The sequence below is a fragment of the Gopherus evgoodei genome, chromosome 10, assembly GCF_007399415.2.
Source record: "Gopherus evgoodei ecotype Sinaloan lineage chromosome 10, rGopEvg1_v1.p, whole genome shotgun sequence".
NCBI lineage: Eukaryota > Metazoa > Chordata > Testudines > Testudinidae > Gopherus > Gopherus evgoodei.
This window is the reverse complement of record NC_044331.1, coordinates 25,205,291-25,226,206: the sequence shown is the minus strand read 5'-3', so window position 1 is coordinate 25,226,206 and position 20,916 is coordinate 25,205,291. Positions and strand designations below refer to the sequence as shown.

General features: G+C 40.2%; 1 protein-coding gene across 2 annotated transcripts in view; it reads right to left on the bottom strand.

Moving 5' to 3' along the window:
• UNC13C (unc-13 homolog C) overlaps positions 1 to 20,916 on the bottom strand; it is a 391,633-nt gene that overhangs the window by 38,877 nt on the left and 331,840 nt on the right. For both annotated transcript variants that reach the window (XM_030578419.1, XM_030578418.1), the window contains 3 exons: positions 14,966 to 15,089; positions 9,326 to 9,382; positions 4,932 to 5,012 (listed from right to left, as the gene is read on the bottom strand). In XM_030578419.1, coding sequence (XP_030434279.1) covers positions 4,932 to 5,012; positions 9,326 to 9,382; positions 14,966 to 15,089 — 262 coding nt within the window. The remainder of the gene's footprint in view (positions 1 to 4,931; positions 5,013 to 9,325; positions 9,383 to 14,965; positions 15,090 to 20,916) is intronic.

Genomic DNA, 20,916 nt, shown 5'->3' with positions numbered 1-20,916 from the left:
GCCATTTTTCCTAATACTAAACATATCTGTCAAGGTTGCTACAGACAATACACTATTTGGAGAGTGATAATATGCTATATTTAAGATGAATGGTCATTTTTCAGTGTGATGCTCTTCCAAGTGTTAACACAAATATAATATATTAAATGATAATTGCAGGTTGTTTGGTGAATTCATTTTTTAGCTCTAAAAAGAATCAGTAATAGATGGGAGTGTGGGAACAGTCTGTATAAAAATACTCGTATTGGTTTTAAAGTTATATAAATCCACACATGACAATATCAGCAAAACCCAACAAACATACGCAAACAGGAAAAAAACAATGAAAGCCAATGAATTCCTGGACTTCTATGCTAACATCCTCTCCTCCCTCAAAATTGCATCAGTATTCTCATGTTTCACTTGCACTTGTTTGCCTTTCAATAAAGTATATATGCCCCCATGTCACCTGAAATTCTTCACTTTTGTCATTCATGTTATAAATTAGGTGTCTTCATGAAGCAATTTCTGCCATGTCATGTTTAAAAGTGGGAAACAGGAGCTTTTCTATCTTCTAATGACAAATCTCTTGGCACAACCCCAGGGCAATTAAATTCCATTTTGAAAAAGACGGTGATTCTGTTGACTGAGAAAAATCATGTCGCAAATACTGTTTTGACTCAGTGGGTAACTTATGGTGCCATGCCAGTTCAGTAACATCTGACAAATGATCATGCAACAAGACCATTATTTTACTCCAGTTTATGAAATAAGCTTGCAGTGATCAGAATACTGGATTAATAATTCTTAACTTTTGGTAGTTACTGCAAGTTCCATTGAATTCGCAGGACATTGGAGCAGAATTCATACAAGGGGAAGAATTCCACAGGTTCTGCCAATTTATTATAGGTCCCAGGATCTTTGAAATGTCATTCATGACTTTCATCAAGTGAGCTAAGGGTACCACTGGGTTACTTAGCATTAAAATGATATTATCCGCTCGGCCTTTTGAAGTACTCCTCTTGCTACAATGCTAGAACTCTCCAAATATTTTGTGATTGCTTACACAAGAGGTTCCAAATCCATTATAAACAATATAGATAACAATGGGCAGCATTGTCTGGCACCTCTTCCATGTGCAAAGAGGTGAGACGTTACTTTGTTAAACAAGACAAATACACTGGTCCTGAATATCTCTTCTTCGTTAAACTATGTAGTATATAAAATAGATATAGCCAGTCCATCCTCCTACAGGTTTTCTCTACATCCAGAGATTTAGGCTGGTGTAAATGGACTTCAGTGGAGCTTGACAACCTGCACCATTGAAAATCTGGCCCATGGTGACAATAGGGAGGTGTGAGTCATGAGTGCTCTGTGCTATATATAATAAAGTCCGAATGTTTCAAGTGACTTCCTTCCTTTCACAAACCTACCTAGGAGGATTGCATAAAAGTGGCTAATGTCATCTCTGCACTAAGATCATGGTATAGCTATTTACTTCTGCATTTAAAAGTGATGTAAGTTATGGTTGATATTTCAGACATGCTAGTACATTCCTAGACCATTAAGAAAAGCACAGCTCTGTTGAGATGAGGCATGCCGCCTTTTCTCAGCTTCTAAGAAAACAAACTTCACTATCAAGGCTAACAGCTCTCAAACGATCCTCCCCTAGGGATTCAGCTGTGTTTAAGTGCTTTTTCACATTGTCTCACTTTATATATAGTAATATCTGAATACTGGGCTTGGTTAAAGACACACAAGAGAATGATACAATGGATAAGATTCTGTGTTGTGCCTCTTAGTACTCGCAGCCCAGGTGGAAAGGTGGCTTTCAGGCAGCGTTGTGCCCTCCCAATCTTTGGCTGTTCACAGGGCTGGTGTAATTTAGACTGGACCCAGGGCCTGTCTAAGTTAGAGCTGCCTTCCCGTGCAGAGTCACCAAGAATCTCCATATCATGCTGTTCCTTCTTACCCCCAGGCACACTCCCTACAACAGCGCTTGTGAAGGGGTCCTTAAAGGCAGCCTTACTTCTGTCTTGTGCAGTGCCTGCTATAACACAAGGAACCTACAGGCCTGTCTCCTTAGCTAAAGCAAGTTAGCATGAGTGTTGGCATATTTAAATGGCTTTCCGGCTACCCTTTAGATTTTAGGGAACTGAATGTGCTTACCAACAATTTTTGGGATCTGCCGGTAACCACAAGGTACACCGCAAGGACAAGGAAGTAACAATTCAGGCCAAAGGTAACAGGTTTCGAGAATGAGATAATTGGCATTAATATGAGTGGAATGCTATTGATATGTATGAATATGCTAGCCTGTAGAGAAAGCGTATCCTAAGATTCTGTGGGTGAGAAAATTAAATTTGGGCATGGACGGTTGGGCATGAGATGAATATTCAGGAGAGTGCCAAGACCATACAGGAGGGCAAATCCACCATGTGGGGCTCTTTCTAACTAATTCCCTTTTGCTCTTTTTGTCTAGCTTTTAGCTTAGCTTTGTCAGTGTAATTTAACCCCTCAACATTTGACCCTTCTCTCCACCATCAATCTAGGGCAGTGAGGAACCTGGCCCATCAGACTCCTTTGGCATGCCAGAGACGAGGCTGGTCTCATCACCAGGTCCCCAAGGAAGGGTGTGAGTATGCCAGTCCAAGTAGCTTTTGTAAGGAATGATACTGCAGGTACCCCCTGAACTGTATTATTTCTTTTTGATTTTGTGGTTTGGAGCTTTGATAACTTTTCCCTTTATTTTAATAAAACTCTCTAAACCTTGGCTTTGTCATCTGCCTAACTGTTCTTGCCGAGGGTCCTTGCAAAATATTGAACTCTCTACATTTAATTCTGTGTAGCCTGATACCAGGACAAGAACCTGATTATCTTCTGGTCAGATCATTGGCGAGTCTGTAATAATATACAATCCTCTAAAGATCAGGTTAACAGTCAAGAGTATTGGATATGAACATGGAAAATCACTTAGGGCATTGGTAAGTTATCTATATTCTCTTTTTAAAAACTGGAATTGAATAATTAGTTTTCATGCAGTAGAACAGTGTTTCCCAAACTTGGGACACTGCTTGTGTAGGGAAAGTCCCCGGCAGGCCGGGCCAGTTTGTTTACCTGCTGTGCCCATAGGTTCAGCCGATTGCAGCTCCCACTGGCCACGGCACATCGTTCCAGGCTGAGGGAGCTGCGATCAGCCGAACCTGCGGATATGGCAGGTAAACAAACCGGCCCGGCCCGCCAGAGTGCTTCCCTGGCGAGCTGTGTGCCAAAGGTTGCTGATCCCTGATACAGACAGACAGAAATACCATCAAGTTGAGTGTAAGGCCTTGCTTTGCTTGGCCAACAAGATTTTTGTGATACAAGGCAGCAAATATACACATAGACGTCAGATCTGTTGAGGAAGACACTGCCATTTTACAGAGAATCGTCTCTTTTCTGATCACAACCACATTTTAATCCAGCAGTTAACTCAGTTACACTAATATTTACCTGTTTGTAAAATAAAGATAACAACGGGGGTGAAAGTAATTTGGTACGGGCTGGTATGGTGTACCGATAAGAAGTGGCTGCCGGTACCAGCCCATACGCAGCCGATGTTAAAGCGCCTCCACGGCAATGCTTTAACATCATTGCCCCTTTTGCCCCTCCCTGGGCCGCCAATGGGAAGGGGGAGGAAGGGAAGGAGCAGCTGCCCCGTGGCTCCCAGCTGCCGCTGCTACTATGGTGGAGCGCGGTTGGAGCCCCAGGCCCTTTAAATCACCGTTGCAGCCCAGGGCTGCGCGGGCCAGGCAGCACGGATGGGCTGGCTAGGGAGGCTGACCCCAGCCCCACCCCTTCTGCCCAAGGACCTGCCCCTTCCGGGGGCCCAGAGCTGGACCCCGTACCGGTAAGTGCTTAATATTACTTTTACCTCTGGATAACAATACTAGTTTCTACTTGGGCAGGGGGGTTCTTTCATGTTTGTAAAGCATTCTGAGACCCTCTTCTGGAAGATAAACTAAAAGTGCAAAGGACTCTATTCTTTGCCAATGACATAAGTTCTACTTCTGTTAATATTGTGATAGCTACAGTGTAGGGATTGGATAGAATCTTTCTACAGGAAAAATAGCTTTTTTGTTCACAATATTTTGGTTACCCTAAAAAACTCCATTTGTAAAGCATTTACTGTAACAGTCAGATTTTTCTAAAGTAATTATCTTGTAGATTGTGGACACGCACAAAATTAATTGATTCAGTTGTGTTCTTAACAGCTGCCTGACAGATGTGATTGGTTTCACTGAAAAGGGGCCACTGTATAGAATAATTAAAAGACATCCTTGAAAGAAATCCAATTATGTACAGGTGGCAGTTAATTAGAGGGTGAATACAAAAGTAGAGAGACAAATTTAATTGGACATTTGTGGATAAAATAGTATGTCGTACAACAGAAAAATGCCTTGACTTCCAACCAGCTGTGAAGTGTTTTCCTTTCTCATCTGTGTTTGCAGGACTGTGGGTAGACTGGGCCTATGAAGCCCAACCCAGCTTTGAGGAAGATAGATAGGCCATGCTACAGCACAGGGAGAGCTCAACCTATCTGACTCAGCCACACTAACTCTAGGCCACCAGGGGAGGATAATAAAGAGCTAAAGCTTGGCTATTGCTTGAATGGATGCAGTGCATTCTCTGCCTGCAGTTTGCCACCTCCTCGGGAGGGGGAGGGACCTGGGGACCATAGCTTTGTGTTCAGCCCACCTTGGGGAGTCCAGCACCACCTTGCATGAGGTCTGTGCTCCCCAAGCACATTGTGACAGAAGGACAAGGATCTTTATGACCCTTGTACATTTATGCCAGACCATTGTACACTGACACAGAGCCAGCTTGAATCTAGCTCATACTGCAAACACTTCCATCATATATTTGCTCATTCAGACACACAATATATGCATACAGGACATACACAGCTGTACCTTAATTGTAGATAGTGCTACCTCCATTATTGCACATTGCCTCAACGTCAAACTTCTAGCTTCCTCTCGAGTGACGTGGTCCTGAAAAACATGTTAATATTGCAGCTGTTAAGGTCTTGCTGCTTCTCTTGCCTTTTTAAAAAACATCTACATTTGGCAAGTATGCACCCACCCTTCAACTCTTTCTTTTAAAATAAGCTACAGCCCAAAGCCATTCCATTGTTTGTTGAAAATGAGAATTGAAAAGAAAAACTGAAATGTAATGCTAGGGTATCTGTAAAGTGTTTTCCTATTATTTTGAAAAGACAAGTTGTTTCTCTGTTCTGTAAAGAAAATTGATTAAACATTATAAATCGTGATGAATACTCATGGATGCCATTAAAATTGCATGTTTTACTAATGAAATTTGACTGGAAATTGGTGTTTGGCAGAAGCCCAAACATAAATAAAAGTCTGATTGGAAGGAAAATTAAATAAAGGAAAAAAGGGGTTTTGTATTCCTGAAAAATATTTTGTAAAATCAACAGCTCATTATATACGTAGGCTGTATTTTAATTGCTGTATTAGATTGGGCTGTTATTCAAAGAAACACAAATCGCCACATTTCTTCAAAACTCAAATGCCAGTAATTGGCATTGGTTGGAAACTGACTGGCATAAAAACCAAACTCAGAAGCTTTTTTTTCATGTTAGCATTTCATGTCCTACACAGTTGAGTAACAGAAAACTGCTTCTTTCTTACGCTGTTCAAAACTGGTGTAGAGAGGAAAAATAATCAACCTTTTGGAAACCATTGGCAAAAGTCTGCCCTTTTGCTTTATCCCACACAGAAGGATGTTTTATTTGTACTGCAGCAGGCATGGCTGTAAGAGCTCATTGTCATTTTACACGTACTATTCCTGGAGGCAGCTGAATGTGTAAAGAATCAATAATTTTACGCTGACATGGAATTCCTTTAGAAGAGGAAGATTTACCTGCATATTGAGAATACAAAGAATGGGTTCAGTGCTACATTTCTGTTCTTTTATCTCTGCTTTAACTTCTCTGATAAGAGAATGTTTCTGTGCCCAAGAATGATACCGTACCATGGCAAGTTGGTACAGAACATCAATAAAACAAATGTAAAATCACGTAAAAAATGAAGAGTCTAGCCAAAGTTTTTAGGTATTGTAGGGTAATTTGCTAATGTAACACATTGATTTGTGCTCATGGGTGGAATCTGAGGCAGTGCAGTAAGTGCTAGGTTATGTCTTTTGACTGGGATTTTCCCAACTGGCCAAAATGATTCAGGGACACAAATCCCTTTGAAAGTGTTCATTGCTATAACTGGTTGATTTTTTTAAATGAAAAATGCCATTATTGTCAAAACTGAAATATTTAATAAAACGATGTCAATTTTGACAAAATTCTCATAAGAAAAAAAATCTATTTCAGAAAATTTTTGAAATTTAGTTTTAGATTCTGAATTAAATTTTGAATTAGATCTTTTTTCATTTTTAAATGATATTGTTTATGACATCAGTAATCATAATATGCACTATTTTTACTGACAAGCCATAATATAACAACATAGTTGAAACAGGCTAATTTTATTTTTAAAATCACAGCGTCAAACTGTTTCATTGCAACACAACAGGAGAACTTTGATCTAAAAAAGATGTTTCAATCAGTACTAAAGCTGCCTTTAGTCATTTTAAAAATACAGTAATAATAGAACGTCAACTATTATGCACTGCTCCTGCTGACAGATCATGAAATAACAAACATTAAAACATATAAAAATGAAAAACCCTATAAAATTCAAAATTTTCAAAATGAGAATTTTCCAAAAAACTTACATTTTTCAGAATTTCCATTTTGCGGGGAAATTTTGAAAATATTTGTTTTCATTTACAATCAGAACAAAAACAATTGTCAACATTTTCCCACAAAAAGGAAATTCAGAGTTTCGACCAGCTCTACTCATGAGTCACTCAGTCCCTTTGTCCCCCATGGGGTACTATGGGGGTGAGGAGGGTCAGTGCTGCAGCCAGGCAGCACACACCAGTGAGACAGGTACACCAAGGGTCTGTACTGGGACCAGTGCTGTTCAACATATTCATAAATGATCTGGAAAAGGGGGAAACAGTGAGGTGGCAAAGTTTGCAGCTGATACAAAATTAATCAAGATAGTTAAGTCCAAATCTGGCGGTGAAGAGTCACAAAGAGATCTCAAAAAACTGGGTCACTGGGCAACAAAATAGCAGATGAAATTCAATGGTGGTAAATGCAAAATGATGCACATTGGAAAACATAGTCCCAACTATACATAGAAAATGATGGGGTCTAGACTAGCTGTTATCACTCAAGAAAGAGATCTTGGAATCATTGTGGACAGTTCTCTGAAAACAGCTGCTCAATATGAAGCAGCAGTCAAAAAAGCTGACAGAAAATACTGTATGTAGTACCACTATATAAATCCATGGATAGTATGCACACATCCTGAATGCTGTGTGAAACCCTGGTCACTCCCTTCTCAAAAAAAGATACGTTAGAATTGGAAAAAGTACAGAGAAGAGCAACAAAATTGATTAGGGATATGGAACAGTTTCCACATGAAGAAGTGATTTAAAAGACTGGGACTGTTCAGCTTAAAAAAAAAGAGACAACTAAGGGGGGCTATGATAGAGGTCTATACAATCATGAATAAGGAAGTGTTATTTACTCCTTCTCATAACACTCAAACTCAATGAAATTATTAGGCAGCAAGTTTAAAACAAAGAAAGTGCTTTTTCATCCAAAATACAGTCAACATGTGGAACTTGTTGCCAGGAGATGGTATGAAGGCAAAAGCTATAACTGGGTTCAAAAAAGAATTAGATAAATTCATGGAGAATAGATTCCATGTATAGCTATTAGCCAAGATGGTCAGGGATGAAATTCTAAGATGTGGATGTCCCTACACTTCTGACTACCAGAAGCTGGGACTGGAGAACAGGAGATAAATCACTCTATAATTACCCTGTTCTGTTCATTCCCTCTGAGGCATCTGGCACCAGCCACTGTTGGAGGATACTGGGCTAGATGGACCATTGGTTTGATCCAGTATGGCCATTCTTATATTCTTTGAGTTGGACAGATTTAGAGGCCAGCATAGAGGTGTATGTGGGCCATGATGCTCGTATCAGGCACCTTGTATCCATGAGATCACTGTGAAGGAGTAGTGACTGAACTCTCAAGTCATATTCACAGAAGACAAGAGGTGGGAAACGGGTGTCTTGTGTTCTTGGTCCCTTGCACATCCTTGCAGGGAGTAGAGTCATAATTTGACCTTGTGTTTTAAAAAAAAACGTCAATTTATATTGCTTTGCATGTTTATGTTTATGTTCACATCGCAGCTGCTGTGACAGCCTCTGTTCAATAACTACTACAGGGCAATTTTTGTTCTGTTTGTACCTGAGCAGGAGTAATAGCAAAGAATGTTGGGTACATTATATATTGTGCACAGGGTAATATAAATAAAAGTGAGACTAAAACTATAGGGTTCACTCCTGTGACACTATTTTCTAGGTACACTGTTATATATGGGTAAAGTATTATGTATGTGGTAACACATAGACATGTTTTTGTGCACATTTCAGGAGTGTTAATATGCTGATGTCAAAACTGTGCTGTTTACAAATTAATTATTTTTTATATTAACTGTCAAAGTTTATGAGACCCAATCCTTTCCCGATTAATCAGAGCTGCTTGTCAATACTAGAAATGAACCATGAAGAGACAACACCAGTTACTGCCTATCAAAAGAGAGTGCTCTAGAATTTTAATGTAGAAGAAAGTAAGCACAGAACATACCATTATATTTTTGTAGACAACGAGCAGGACAAATTTACAAGTGGTCATGTACTATTTTTATTTTCCCTAAAGCTGGTCCCAGGAGGAAGCCAGATGTAATGGTCCACAATTTCTATTAAAGACTAATTCTGCAGCAAACCACAGAGTAGGATAATTTAATGTTAATAATAGACAGTTACAATTAAGATCTGTGGTATGACACACAGGAACACACAGTACAAATTGCCATGCTGGAATAGATCCACGTAGCCCTGTAACCTCAGGCCAATGCTGCACTGGAGAAGGTTTAAAATACCCATATTACACCTGGTCACTTGTGCAATATGGAGATCAGAGGAATATTTTCCTGACAGCAGCTAGTGATCAGTGCAGTGCATATTCAGATACAGATTGTGAAACCATTACTCACTTTGTTGAGCAGTTACTCGCACAAGCTGTCCCATTGACTTCAATGGGCCTGTTATGACAGTAAGCACGAGAGAGGAGAAGAGGGTAGGCATACAATTTATCCACTCTTTCCTTACAGTAGGACATATGTAGATTTATTTTAACTTACGTTACCTTCAGCTTCGACAACTGTCCAAGATCTTTAGCGGCACTAAATATCATCTGGGGCCCCTATAAATAAACACAATTGAAACTGAAGATACAGAATTTTCAACATCACTACAGAGCTTTTGCTTTTTATCTGTACATCATTACTATTGTTAAATGGCTGCCCATTATTTTTTTTTTAGAAAAGCCCTTTATCACGTATTCAGTATTCTGCAGATCAAAAGTTAAATAAAATCTTCAATTCCAATTAAGTCATATTTTGATGGAGTTGACAAAGCAAAATATTTGGAAATATATAGTACAGTGTGGAGGAAAGTGGTCCCAATCCTGCAGAACCTGAAAACACAACTCCTATTGACTTCTATGAAATATTCACTTGTGTAAAGAGGGCTGGATAAAGTCCAAGCATCCCTATATTGAACCAGAAACATTGTGTTGAAATATATTTGAACAGCATATACGTAGACAAAACAATATTTTGTAATAATCAAATCCTGGCAAGATCCAAACGGCTTATGCTACCCCTTTATGTTAAACAACCATCTGCTTAGAATCCCACTATAATGCACTGTAAACATTTGTTGCAGCACAATTACCCCAAGAACTGTAATTACCAGTGGTTTTTGGCAGCTTAACAAGGAGTAGTTGTAGATGACTGGCTTCCATGAAAGCCAAATGACAGAAATCAGCTCAACTTACATGGGACAATAGAACAGTTTTTAATCAATCTTTCCTTTTTTTCCAGAAGATCTCAATTTTCAAAACTGGTCTTTGTGTTTCTGTGTCTCCCTACTAATGACATTTTACTTCTCAAATCTATAAACTCAGCTTAAATTCTCACTGCTTATTAGCAGCCAGAATGGTACGAGAAAAATTCTGCACATTGTAAAACAAGTTCTGTTTCAGCGTGTCTGTGCTTGTACTTCCGGTAAGGGAAGTGGTATTCATGTGTATGTAAAGGGAAGGGACTTCCTTGAAGCATCCTATTAATGATTGAAATATGGTTAATTATTAAGATTGGCAAAAAATGAAACCAGCCTGTGGCTATGCACCTTATCCATCATATTGTGTATCACTTTATAGACATTACACATTTGGAAATTAACAGATGGTCAGGCACTGTACACACCTGTTGTGCTGTGATCATATTTAAAAACTGGTCCAGTATTCTTTTGTAACTAATTTTTACCTTCCTTGACCACTACAGATCATAAATTCTCTATTTTATCTCTCTGCTTCTATTATGCACCTGCTAAACAAGGCTTCAAAAATATACTAGACAGCTACTAGTGAGGGGGCAATATTAAAGGTGTGTGTGAGGGGTATTTCAAACCAGTGAGGTTCTGGGGCCCAGCCCAATCCAACCCTGCTGTTTAGAAGGACACTGAAGTTAGACTTCTATCCAGGTCTGTCCCTGCCCATTTTGGCCTCTGGCTAGTAGATGATAAATGTGAAGCCCCACACTCATCTGGTTCCTGGAAAGGAGAAGGTGCACACTCTCACTGGACCCTAACTGCCATCCAGAAGCCTCATGACAATTGGGTGGGAGATGAGAAGGAAGAGGGTCCTCAGGTTCTACCCCACCTCCTCTCTTCCTGGCTTCTGCCTGAACCAGGCAGGTCTTTTCACTCTAAGCTTTCGCCAGAGCTTAACCAAATAGCAATGTGACATGATTTTTGTCAGTTTCCCAGTTGACTACAGGGTTACAGTAAGCAGCTATGAAATTAACAAGGCTCTTGTTGGCTTCATATAGTTTGTGATTAGATATGGTCAAGGATTTTCTGAGGTAACAGAGTTTTGCCAGAAAATGTCAATTTGCCCAACCTGAGATGTTTCCAGGGTCAGTGGCTCTGGGACAGACCCACGATATGGACTGCTCTATGGTCCCGTATTATTTAACTGCAGTCTTGTTTAATAACACTTTCACTGCATACATACAAACCCCTTCTTTGATTTGTCTATAATATGTCACAATACATTACAAAATTTTAATTGTTGCTATTGGAAAGTTGTAATTAATTATATCATCAATGCGAGATTTGGACTTTGTTATATTTACTAGAGAAAAGGTTAAATTTATTCAAGAGAATTTTTCATTAGAATTTGAGCTTGTCCCTGCTGTATAGTGTTCTAATAGATACAATTTACATTTCTGAAACCAAATAAATATTATAAATGTCATCTGCAGCTCTGTGAGTGTAATTGATTCAGTTCTTACTTTTGACTCCTTTGCAGTGTTGTTAGCAGTTCTAATGACAAAACAATACATACAGTAACATTGTCCCTGGACACACTGTAACAATATAATAATCAACTTGTAACAAAAGACAGCAGATTCATTAAATGCAAGATTAACCCTCCTACACACACCCACACCAACCAAACAACAATAATATTTCTTTATTACACTACCTCTCCTCCCCCCCAAAAAATCACACCAGTCTGAGGTCATTGTCTCATAAAGGTATATCCAGAATTTGACAACCCCCCTATTGTAAGTACAATATCCCCAGATGGCATCCCCATTTGAGGATCATATCAGGCTACCTTTGCTACTGCCTTGGATAGCACAATGACCTCCCTCCAGCTGTACCATGTTCCCTGCTTCCTGTCATCCTGGTAATGCAACCCCTCCTCTGCCGCTGAAGAGAACCTCTCTAGGTCTGGTTAGCAAATCTAGAGCCAGACTGGCTTTGAGTCATCGGCTGGGAAATGGCTGCATTTTGGGTTGGTGGTGAGGTGTCATATAGCAGGAGGCTTTTGGGGAAGGGCATACAAGGCCATGACCCTGCCTGCTATCACTCTGTATCTCTACCCCTTAGCCTCCGAGGAAGGCTAGCATCTGTGCTGAAATAGTACAGTGATTGAATGCCCACTGTACATGAGTAGAATAGCTACTCATGTACAGGCGTGACTACCTGCCCTTTCCTGGTTACTCTTAACGGCCAGTCCGCATCCATATCCGGTAATTAAAAATTAAAATTAAGCATATATCAATTAATAATTTAAAAATAGAAATTAAAATTAATCCATTTAATAAGTATTTATTAGATATATTAAAACCATCTTCTAAAAGGACAGATAGTAAATAGCAATAGAATTTAAAACATGGAAACAAAAATAGCTAAAATTTAGTTTTAGCAAGATACACGGAATGGAAACTCTGGGATCTTTACCAATCACTGAACATAGCCATCATATCAACTGTAGAATATAAAACGAGTCTACATATATTTTCTTTAAAAATTTTCCCTCTATCAATACCTAAAATCCATAACAAATCATCATTTCCCTCACTCCACTTGCCACACGCCCCATCTACAAACCCAAAGAAGTGGATATTTTTACCTCCCGTCAACTCTCTAATCTCGTCCTCTAATTCGAGGTAGTAGGTCACCTTTTCTTTGTGAGCTTGCTCCAAACTCCCTGCATTGTCCTCCCATTGCACTGTGACATCGACCACCACTACCGTATCCCCCTTTATGAATATAATATCCGGTTTTCTCAATTCGTCTTTGCTATTTCTCAAATGGGGTTCAGCCATTCCCTCCCAACCTAATTTAGTCACTTTATCTATTACTGCCAAAACCACTCTATTATGTCGTTTTATTCTTACCTCCTTTGTTTTATAACATTGGCCAGAAATGTGTGGAATAGTCACTTGAACCTTGCCACACCACCTACAAAGAGCGTTTACTCCACCCCTACCTCTCGCTAATGTTTCCCTCGTAGGATAGATATTCGCTCGACGTTGCAGTGCCGCTATATATACCGCAGACTTAATTTTATCTGAATTTTTAAAAATCGAATTACTAAGTCTATCATTATTAAAATATTTAATCCCTATTCCTTGACATCTCATCTAAGACCATCTTAAAAACTCCTCTTCTCTCCATTTCCTAGTGTGAGGAGTTACTGCAGTAAATACCAATATTTTATCGATAAGATTTTCTCCCACATACAAATAGGATAAATCTACCCAATTATCTCTAGAAACAATATGACTCCTCCATTTGCAAATTAACATATTCGGAATTTGTATACTAAATTTAGTAAGAGCTAACCCTCCATCTCTCCCTCTAGAATAAAATAATCCGTCAGTAGTACTTTGTGGTAAATGTAAAATCTCCTTCACTCTCTTCCTAACTAAAATATCCAAATCATCTAAAAGGTTAAAAGAAGGCTCAATTAAAAGCAAATTATAAAATAGTCTCGGTAGAATATACGTCTGCAGGATCAATAATTTTTGAGCTGGTTTCAAAGGAGCTTCAATTAACCTCTCACTCCAATCCTTCAACTTCTTCTTCAACAAAGGTCCACCCACACCTATCCAAGGATCTATTCTAGCACCTAAGTACTTCTCAAAATCCCCTGGTTGAACATATTCTATCTCCTCAGTCCCTATTTTCCACTTCTCCTTAGGATTCACTATATAAGTCTTATATTTGGTTAAAATGTGAAAACCTTTTGTTTTTTTCACATTTACCCGAAGATTGGTACTGTTACAAAAACCCTCTAAAATACTCAGATTTCTCCTCATCCCTTCATAAGAGCTACTTAAAATAGCCACATCATCTGCAAAGGCCAATGACGTGACTTTATTGCCTTGGACATAAAAACCACTCCCTTCTAATTCCAATTTAGTTAAAGGCGGGTCCATGGCAATATTAAATAAAATAGGGGACAAAGGGTCACTCTCTTTCACCCCTTTTCTAATTAAAATAGACTCAGAATAAATATCACCCACCCACACCCTTGTTGTGCAATTATCATATAGGTCTCTAATAATTTCAATAAAATGTTGATCTACTCCAAATCTTTTAAGACCAGCTACTATATGTCCATGTCCCACCGAATCGAACGCTTTAGCCAGATCTACAAACACTATAGCTATCTCGTCTCCATTGCGTTTGGCTCCTTTCATTAATTTGTCCAAAATTGCAATATTCTCCACACATCCAGAGGCAGCTATAAAACCTTTCTGTCTACTACATATTTTAACTGCCTCCGACAATCTTTTAGCTAAAATCTTGGTGTAAGTTCTTATCCATATAGATCCAATTGTTAGTGGTCTCCAGGAGGTCAACTTCTTTAACTCCTCCTCATCCTGTGTCTTTGGAATTCAAATCGTCCTATTTTCCTTAAAAGCATTAGGGACCTGTCCATCTAAAAACCATATATTAAAAATTTCGTGAGAATTAGGGAGTCTAAATTAAAAATGTCCCATAAATGTCCCACTGTGGCTGGTTGCTTGTGTTCTCTCTTGTCCTTGCACACCTGCAAAGGGCGAGCCATCATCTGGCTATTAATTTTCAACACAAGCAATAAAGCCATCACAATAACATTTAAAAACATGCTCTATGAAAGCAATCCTGCCTTTTACATTGCACCCCACCTTGATGAAATGCACTGTGAGAATGCCCCAATCTAGGATGGGCAGGCAGGACACCCAATAGCGAGGACTTGCAAACCAGCTACCAAAGATCTGCTCCAGCTTTTCTGCTGAAAAAGTGCCCAGGAAGCTGCATGTAGTGACCAAGTTCCTCTTTAGGGACAATTTTCTGGAAGGATGTTTTAAAAAACTGCTACCAGATGTGATTATTGCAAATGTTTTAAATGTGTGTGAATCATGGCTTGGACACTTACGGTTTGGTCTGTCAATGGTGGAAGCACAATTTGTTTTTCTATTTTGTTCAGGACTGATTTCCACAGCTCTTTCAAAACCCGTTTCAGAACTGTCTTCTCACAGATTTTTGCAGAGAGACTTAAACTGGAATAAAGTAAAACACAGGCTGGTCTCCAAATCTAGCATTAAAACATCAAAGGCTCTGAATTAACATAAACTCAGATTAACAGCTACCTTGTGTTAGAGTTTCTCTGAACCACTACACCAATAATGCCTTTTAGACATCAGTGTTATTTCACAGCATTATTCATATGGATTTTAGAACATTTCAAATCTTGTCTTCTAGATTAGGAACAAACATTCCATGTAAACATCCAGCAATCCTTTTGCCATGCTCTGCTTAATGTAATGTAGCCAACAGCACCCACCATATGTATTGAAAATGAAACATAATGGTTGAACTGCAAAGTTATGCTCAAATGATTGGTATAGTTAAAAAACTAAAACTTAAAGGGTTATTGTGAAATTAGTTTCTGCTTAAAAAGATAAAGCTCCTTTGTTGTCCTATGTTGCATCTGTGCAGTTGAAACTGCTTGTGATATCAGACACAAATTTAGGTCAGACTCCTTGAAACACTTACAGTTATGCATACACATTTCTTCTGAAGTCAATGGGACTACTGAGTAGTAAGAATAGGCTCTGTAATAAGTGTTTGGAGGACTGCTTCCCCGTCACAGGTTTATTAGGATCTAAGAGGGTATTCATGAAACATGCTATATATGGAATTAAGTACCTTTTACTGCAGTGCACATAAATGAGAAAATCTTCTGTTTATTCTTTTAAAAAACTGCAATTTGTAAATATGTATGTGGGGAGTCTTATAGTCTTATGTAAGTTTTGTTCATGTAACTGAGCATATAACATAGAGGATGTACAAATCACATTATAGGTATGTACATGTACCAGTTAATCTTTCTACTATCTATTATAGATATGCATATGAAAAGTGGTAGTAATAGAGACATAATCACAGCAGAAATCACATACATTTGCAAGGCAGGTGATACTCCTTAGAAGCATTTTTATCTCAGTTCTTTGTTTCGTATACGTTTGTTTGGATTATATTTACATTTAAATATACATCTAAATTCTACAAAAATGGTGGTGTCTCTTTGGCAGGTATTTAAAACCTCTTTTAACAAATTAAATTTGTATTTGTTTATATTTCAAGGAAGGTGTGTTAGGTAACTTCAATATATATTGATTTGTGGTTTGATGCAATAGAAAAGTGAATCGAAAGGGGGCATTCCATTCTTACCATTCAAGGACAGATCATGTGTGTTTGTGAAGATTTTTGGCCTTTGTCTTCTTACAGACTTATAAGAGAATCATGTTCCTCGTGTCAAAGGAAATTCAGACTAAGAAAGTCTATGCTTCCAGCGGCTTTACACACAGGACTAGATAGATGGTTAGAAATGAAAGGCTGACATATAGATACAGCTGCTGGAAAGCCTTCTCAGAGGGTTAGGAATCTGGCTTCTGCAGCTGCCAGTGTTGCAAAAACAGTCAGCTTCTAGGAGTAAATTAAGGGAAAAGAATGGGCACTTTCCACACTGCCAGTTACACTGAGCTCCAGTGCCAACTGAGAAAGAACCAAATAAACAGAGTATACAGATTTCTCCCAGATTTTCCTCAGTACTCTATGGTGTATTTAATATATTACATGGAACCTACAGAAAGCAAACAAAAAACTCTTTCTATTTCCTTCTCCCCTCCTTGCAGTTCCTTTTTGAGCCCTTTTAGATTGTCTTCACCTTCTTCAGATGCACTGCCTGCTTCCCTAACATGGGCCTGCAATCTCAGTGGAAAAACAAGTCATTATTTCTTGGACTCTGTCCAAGAAGTAAGCTTCTGGGAAGAAATATTCACCAAAAGCTCAATTGAGGTCTATTAGTTTTGGCGTTCTGGGAATCCACTTAAATCACTCACACTCCCCAAGCAGGAAACATGCTCATTTAAATTATATTTTCAAAGTACAAAGCAGCGAGTAAAAATCTCTCAACTTTCTGAAAAGGAAAACAGAAGAGCATACAAAGGGACTGACTTTCAGAGGTGCTGAGATACTGCAACTGACTTTCATGGGAGTTGAGAGTGCTCAGAATCTCTGAAAACAAAGCCCATAAGACGTTACCTTTAGAAGCAACAACAGTGTAAAATTATGTCTCAGAGAAAGAAAAAAAAGGCAGTTACTCCCTGTAACAGGAAGTTCGTTGAGTGTGTGATCCCTAACTGTAATCCACTGTGGGTTATGCATGTGCACAATATGCGCTGAGCCTGAGAATTTGAAAGTAGTGGTCATTAATCCATGCATGCATCCAGGCTCACCCCATGTCTCTTCCTGAGAGAATAAAGGGCAGAGTGGACTGACCACCTCTCCAGTTCCTTCTCTACTGCAAATCAGATAAGATCTGAAGCAGAAGGGAAGGAAGGTGGGTATTGGAATACAGCCTGATGTCTTCAAAGAAAAAATATAGACCAAGATGAGAGGAATATCTGTAGTTTCTTGGAGAATGCCTCTTTTGTGTACCCAGGAAGAAAAGCACTTCCATTTAGCTAGGTAACATCTAGCAGAGTCCTTTCTACTATTAGAGAGGATGTGTCTTGTACGGTTACGGAGCATGAACGTTCTAAGGATGATGTCCATCAAAATACCAAGCTCTGAGATGGAGTGGATGCAGATCAGGGTGCTTGATCTTGCTATTGCACAGGGTCAGGAGCTTGGGAAATGTTGGGAGGATGACTGGTGGTCAGGATGCCCATGTAGGAGGTTGGGAAACTAAAACTGTCTGGCCCAGAAGCGGGCAATCAGGATGACCCGTGCTCTGTCCTGACAGATTTTGCATAGAACTTGTGGCAGGAGCAGTAGCAGAGGTAAGGCATAGCTGAGCTGGTCCAACTAAGGAGGAGGCAGAGCATCACCCTGGGAGTGCTGCAGGGGGATATGCTTGCTCTATATAAATATATCAGGGAGGTTAACGTTAGGGAGGGAGAGGAATTATTTAAGTTTAGTTCTAATGTAGGCACGAGGACGAATGGGTACAAACTGGATATTAGGAAGTTTAGACTTGAAATTAGACGAAGGTTTCTAATCATTAGGGGAGTGAAGTTTTGGAACAGCCTTCCGAGGGAAGTAGTGGGGGCAAAAGACTTATCTGGCTTCAAGACTAAGCTTGATAAGTATATGGAGGGGATGTTATGATAGGATAGTTTAATTTGGGCAATTGATCTTGGATTATCACCAGATAAGTCTGCTCAATGGTCTGCGGAGAGATGTTGGATGGGATGGGAACTGAGTTACTGCAGAGAATTCCTTCTTGGGTGCTGGCTGGTGAGTCTTGCCCATGTGCTCAGGGTTTAGCTGATCGCCATATTTTGAGTCGGGAAGGAATTTTCCTCCAGGGCGGATTGGCAGGGGCCCTGGAGATTTTTCGCCTTCCTCTGCAGCGTGGGGCATGGGTCGCTTGCTGGTGGATTCTCTGCAGTTTGAGGTCTTCAAACCAGTTTTGAGGATTTCAATAACTCAGTTCTGGATTAGGGGTTGTATAAAAGTGGATGGGTAGGGTTCTGTGGCCTGCCTTGTGCAGGAGGTCAGACTAGATGATCATATTGGTCCCTTCTGACCTATGAGTCTATGAGTGATGACCTAGGGTTGTTCTGGAGCAGTATGTGGTGCATTTCTGTTTGCATGAGAAGTGAACAGATCCCTGGTTGGGGTTCCCCCATAGAGTGAAAATATTGTCCAGTACCCGAGCTCCCACTGTGGTTGACTGAAAATGTGTGCTGAGGGAGTCTGCAAGCACATTTTGCTTTCCCAGAAGGTAGACTGCTGATAGGATGATTTGATTGCCGATACACCAGTTCCTGAGGCTGACTCCTGCACACAAAGAGGCAGATCTCGCTCTTCCTTGCTTGTTGGTGTAGAAGATACAGTAGTTGTAATGTTGTCTGATGTTATAAGGACACAGGGAGTGTGGATGAAGGGAAGAAAGGACTCATATACCTTCCAAACTGCTCAGAACGCCAGGATATTGATGTGCATTCTGGACCCTCAAGATATCCAGGAACTTTGTGCTGTGGGGCTGTTAACGTGGGCTCCCCAACTTAATAGGGATGTATCTGTAATAATAGTCCTGTCCAGAGAGGGTTGGAGAGAAAAGGGGATGCCCATGCATACCTGATGAGGATTTCTCCACCATAGCAGGGAAGACACTATTGTACCATGGGGTTCATGGAATGGTGGTTTGGGGAGTATACTGACTGCAGCCACATTTAAAGGTTGACATAGGTGCATGAGGCCATATGACTTAGGAGAGACAGACATGTATTGAACAGTACTTAAGGGTTGCTTGTGATGCAAGCTATGATATTGTTCATGTTCTGGAATCTGTCCTTGGGCAGGTACACTCTTGCGGTGATAGAATTCAAGGTTGCCCTGATGAAGACCAGAGATTATTGGGGGGGAGGGATGAGAACAGATTTTTTTGGCATTTACACTGACTCCCAGTGAGGAGAGAAGGTGTAGCATCATGGAAGTTGATGCATAGGCATGTTGGCAGGATTTGGCAACAAGGATCCAGTCGTTGAGATAGGGAAAGACAATGAGTCCACAACATCTGACATGGGCTGCTGCTAATGAGAATATCTTGGTAAACACTCTCTATTCTGAAGGGGAGTACTCTGTACTGAAAATGTTTGGTGCCCACCATGAATCCAAGGAATCATCTGTGAGTGGGATGAATGTCTATGTGAAAGTAGGCATCCTTCATATTGAGAGCCATGAGCCCTTTTCTAAAGATTGGATTATAGAGGCTAATGTGACCATGCGAAAACTGAGTTTGGGAATGAAGTGGTTGAGCTGGCAGAAGTCGGGATTGGTCTCCAACTGCCCTTCTTCTTAGATAGTAGGAAGTAAGTTGAGTAAAGCCCTCTCCCTTGGTATTGAGGAAGGACGTGTTCTATTGCTCCTCATTGCAACAAGTAGTTCAACTCTTGTTTGAGAATACTCTTGTGAGGGAGATGCTCGAAGTTAACAGTGATCAGATTTCATTGGTGTCAATGGATCCCAGGGTTTTGGAGGTGCCACGGTTGATCGTACCAAAGGAATGCGGTCTGGTACTCATGCAGCCCAATGCTTATGGGCTTTCTCATAATGCCTCTGGGACCTAGGACATACTAAGTCCTCATGGGCCAAGGTGATGGGCTTACTTAGAGATGAATCAGACTTCTTTGAAGTAGATTTAGAAGATGACTTAGTCACATGCTAATGAGAGTGCTTCCTGGCTTCCTGAGGAGATCCCGCCTCTGAGGGGTAGATTCTCCTGCCCCACAGCTGGAGCTTGCAACAGGAGGCACACTACTTGCTGAATTAGGATGATGTATGAGGGAGTTCCCTGGCTTGGGTCTGACTGGGGTCTCATGGCTTTCTCCATGAGGTATTTGCAGAGATGAAGTTCCCACCCTTCTCATGCACAGATGAGGAATGATTGGCAGATATTGAATCTCACTGTGTTGTGAGCTTCCCCAAGGCAGTACAGGCAGCATTGGTGGTTGTTGATGACTGAGAAGGACTGCACATAGGAAGCGTAGAGTTTGAAGCCCAGAGTCCTCGGCATAGTCTGGTACCTGAATGGGTTGTATGGGGGGGGTCCCCCAGGAGAATAATCTAAACGCTGAAGAACTATAAAATTCTAACTGTTTAAACTGCTTACAAACTAGATAATTCTTATTTTGTACGACAGAGCCCAAGCTGCAGACACTGAAGGTTCCGACCAGGACCATGTGGCGGTGAGAAGGAACTGGAGTAGACAGTCGATCTGCCCCCACCCTTTATTCCCTTGATCAGAGGCACAAGATGAGCCAGGATGCATGCGCAGACCAGCAGCTACTACTTTCAAAATCTCTGGCTGCAGGC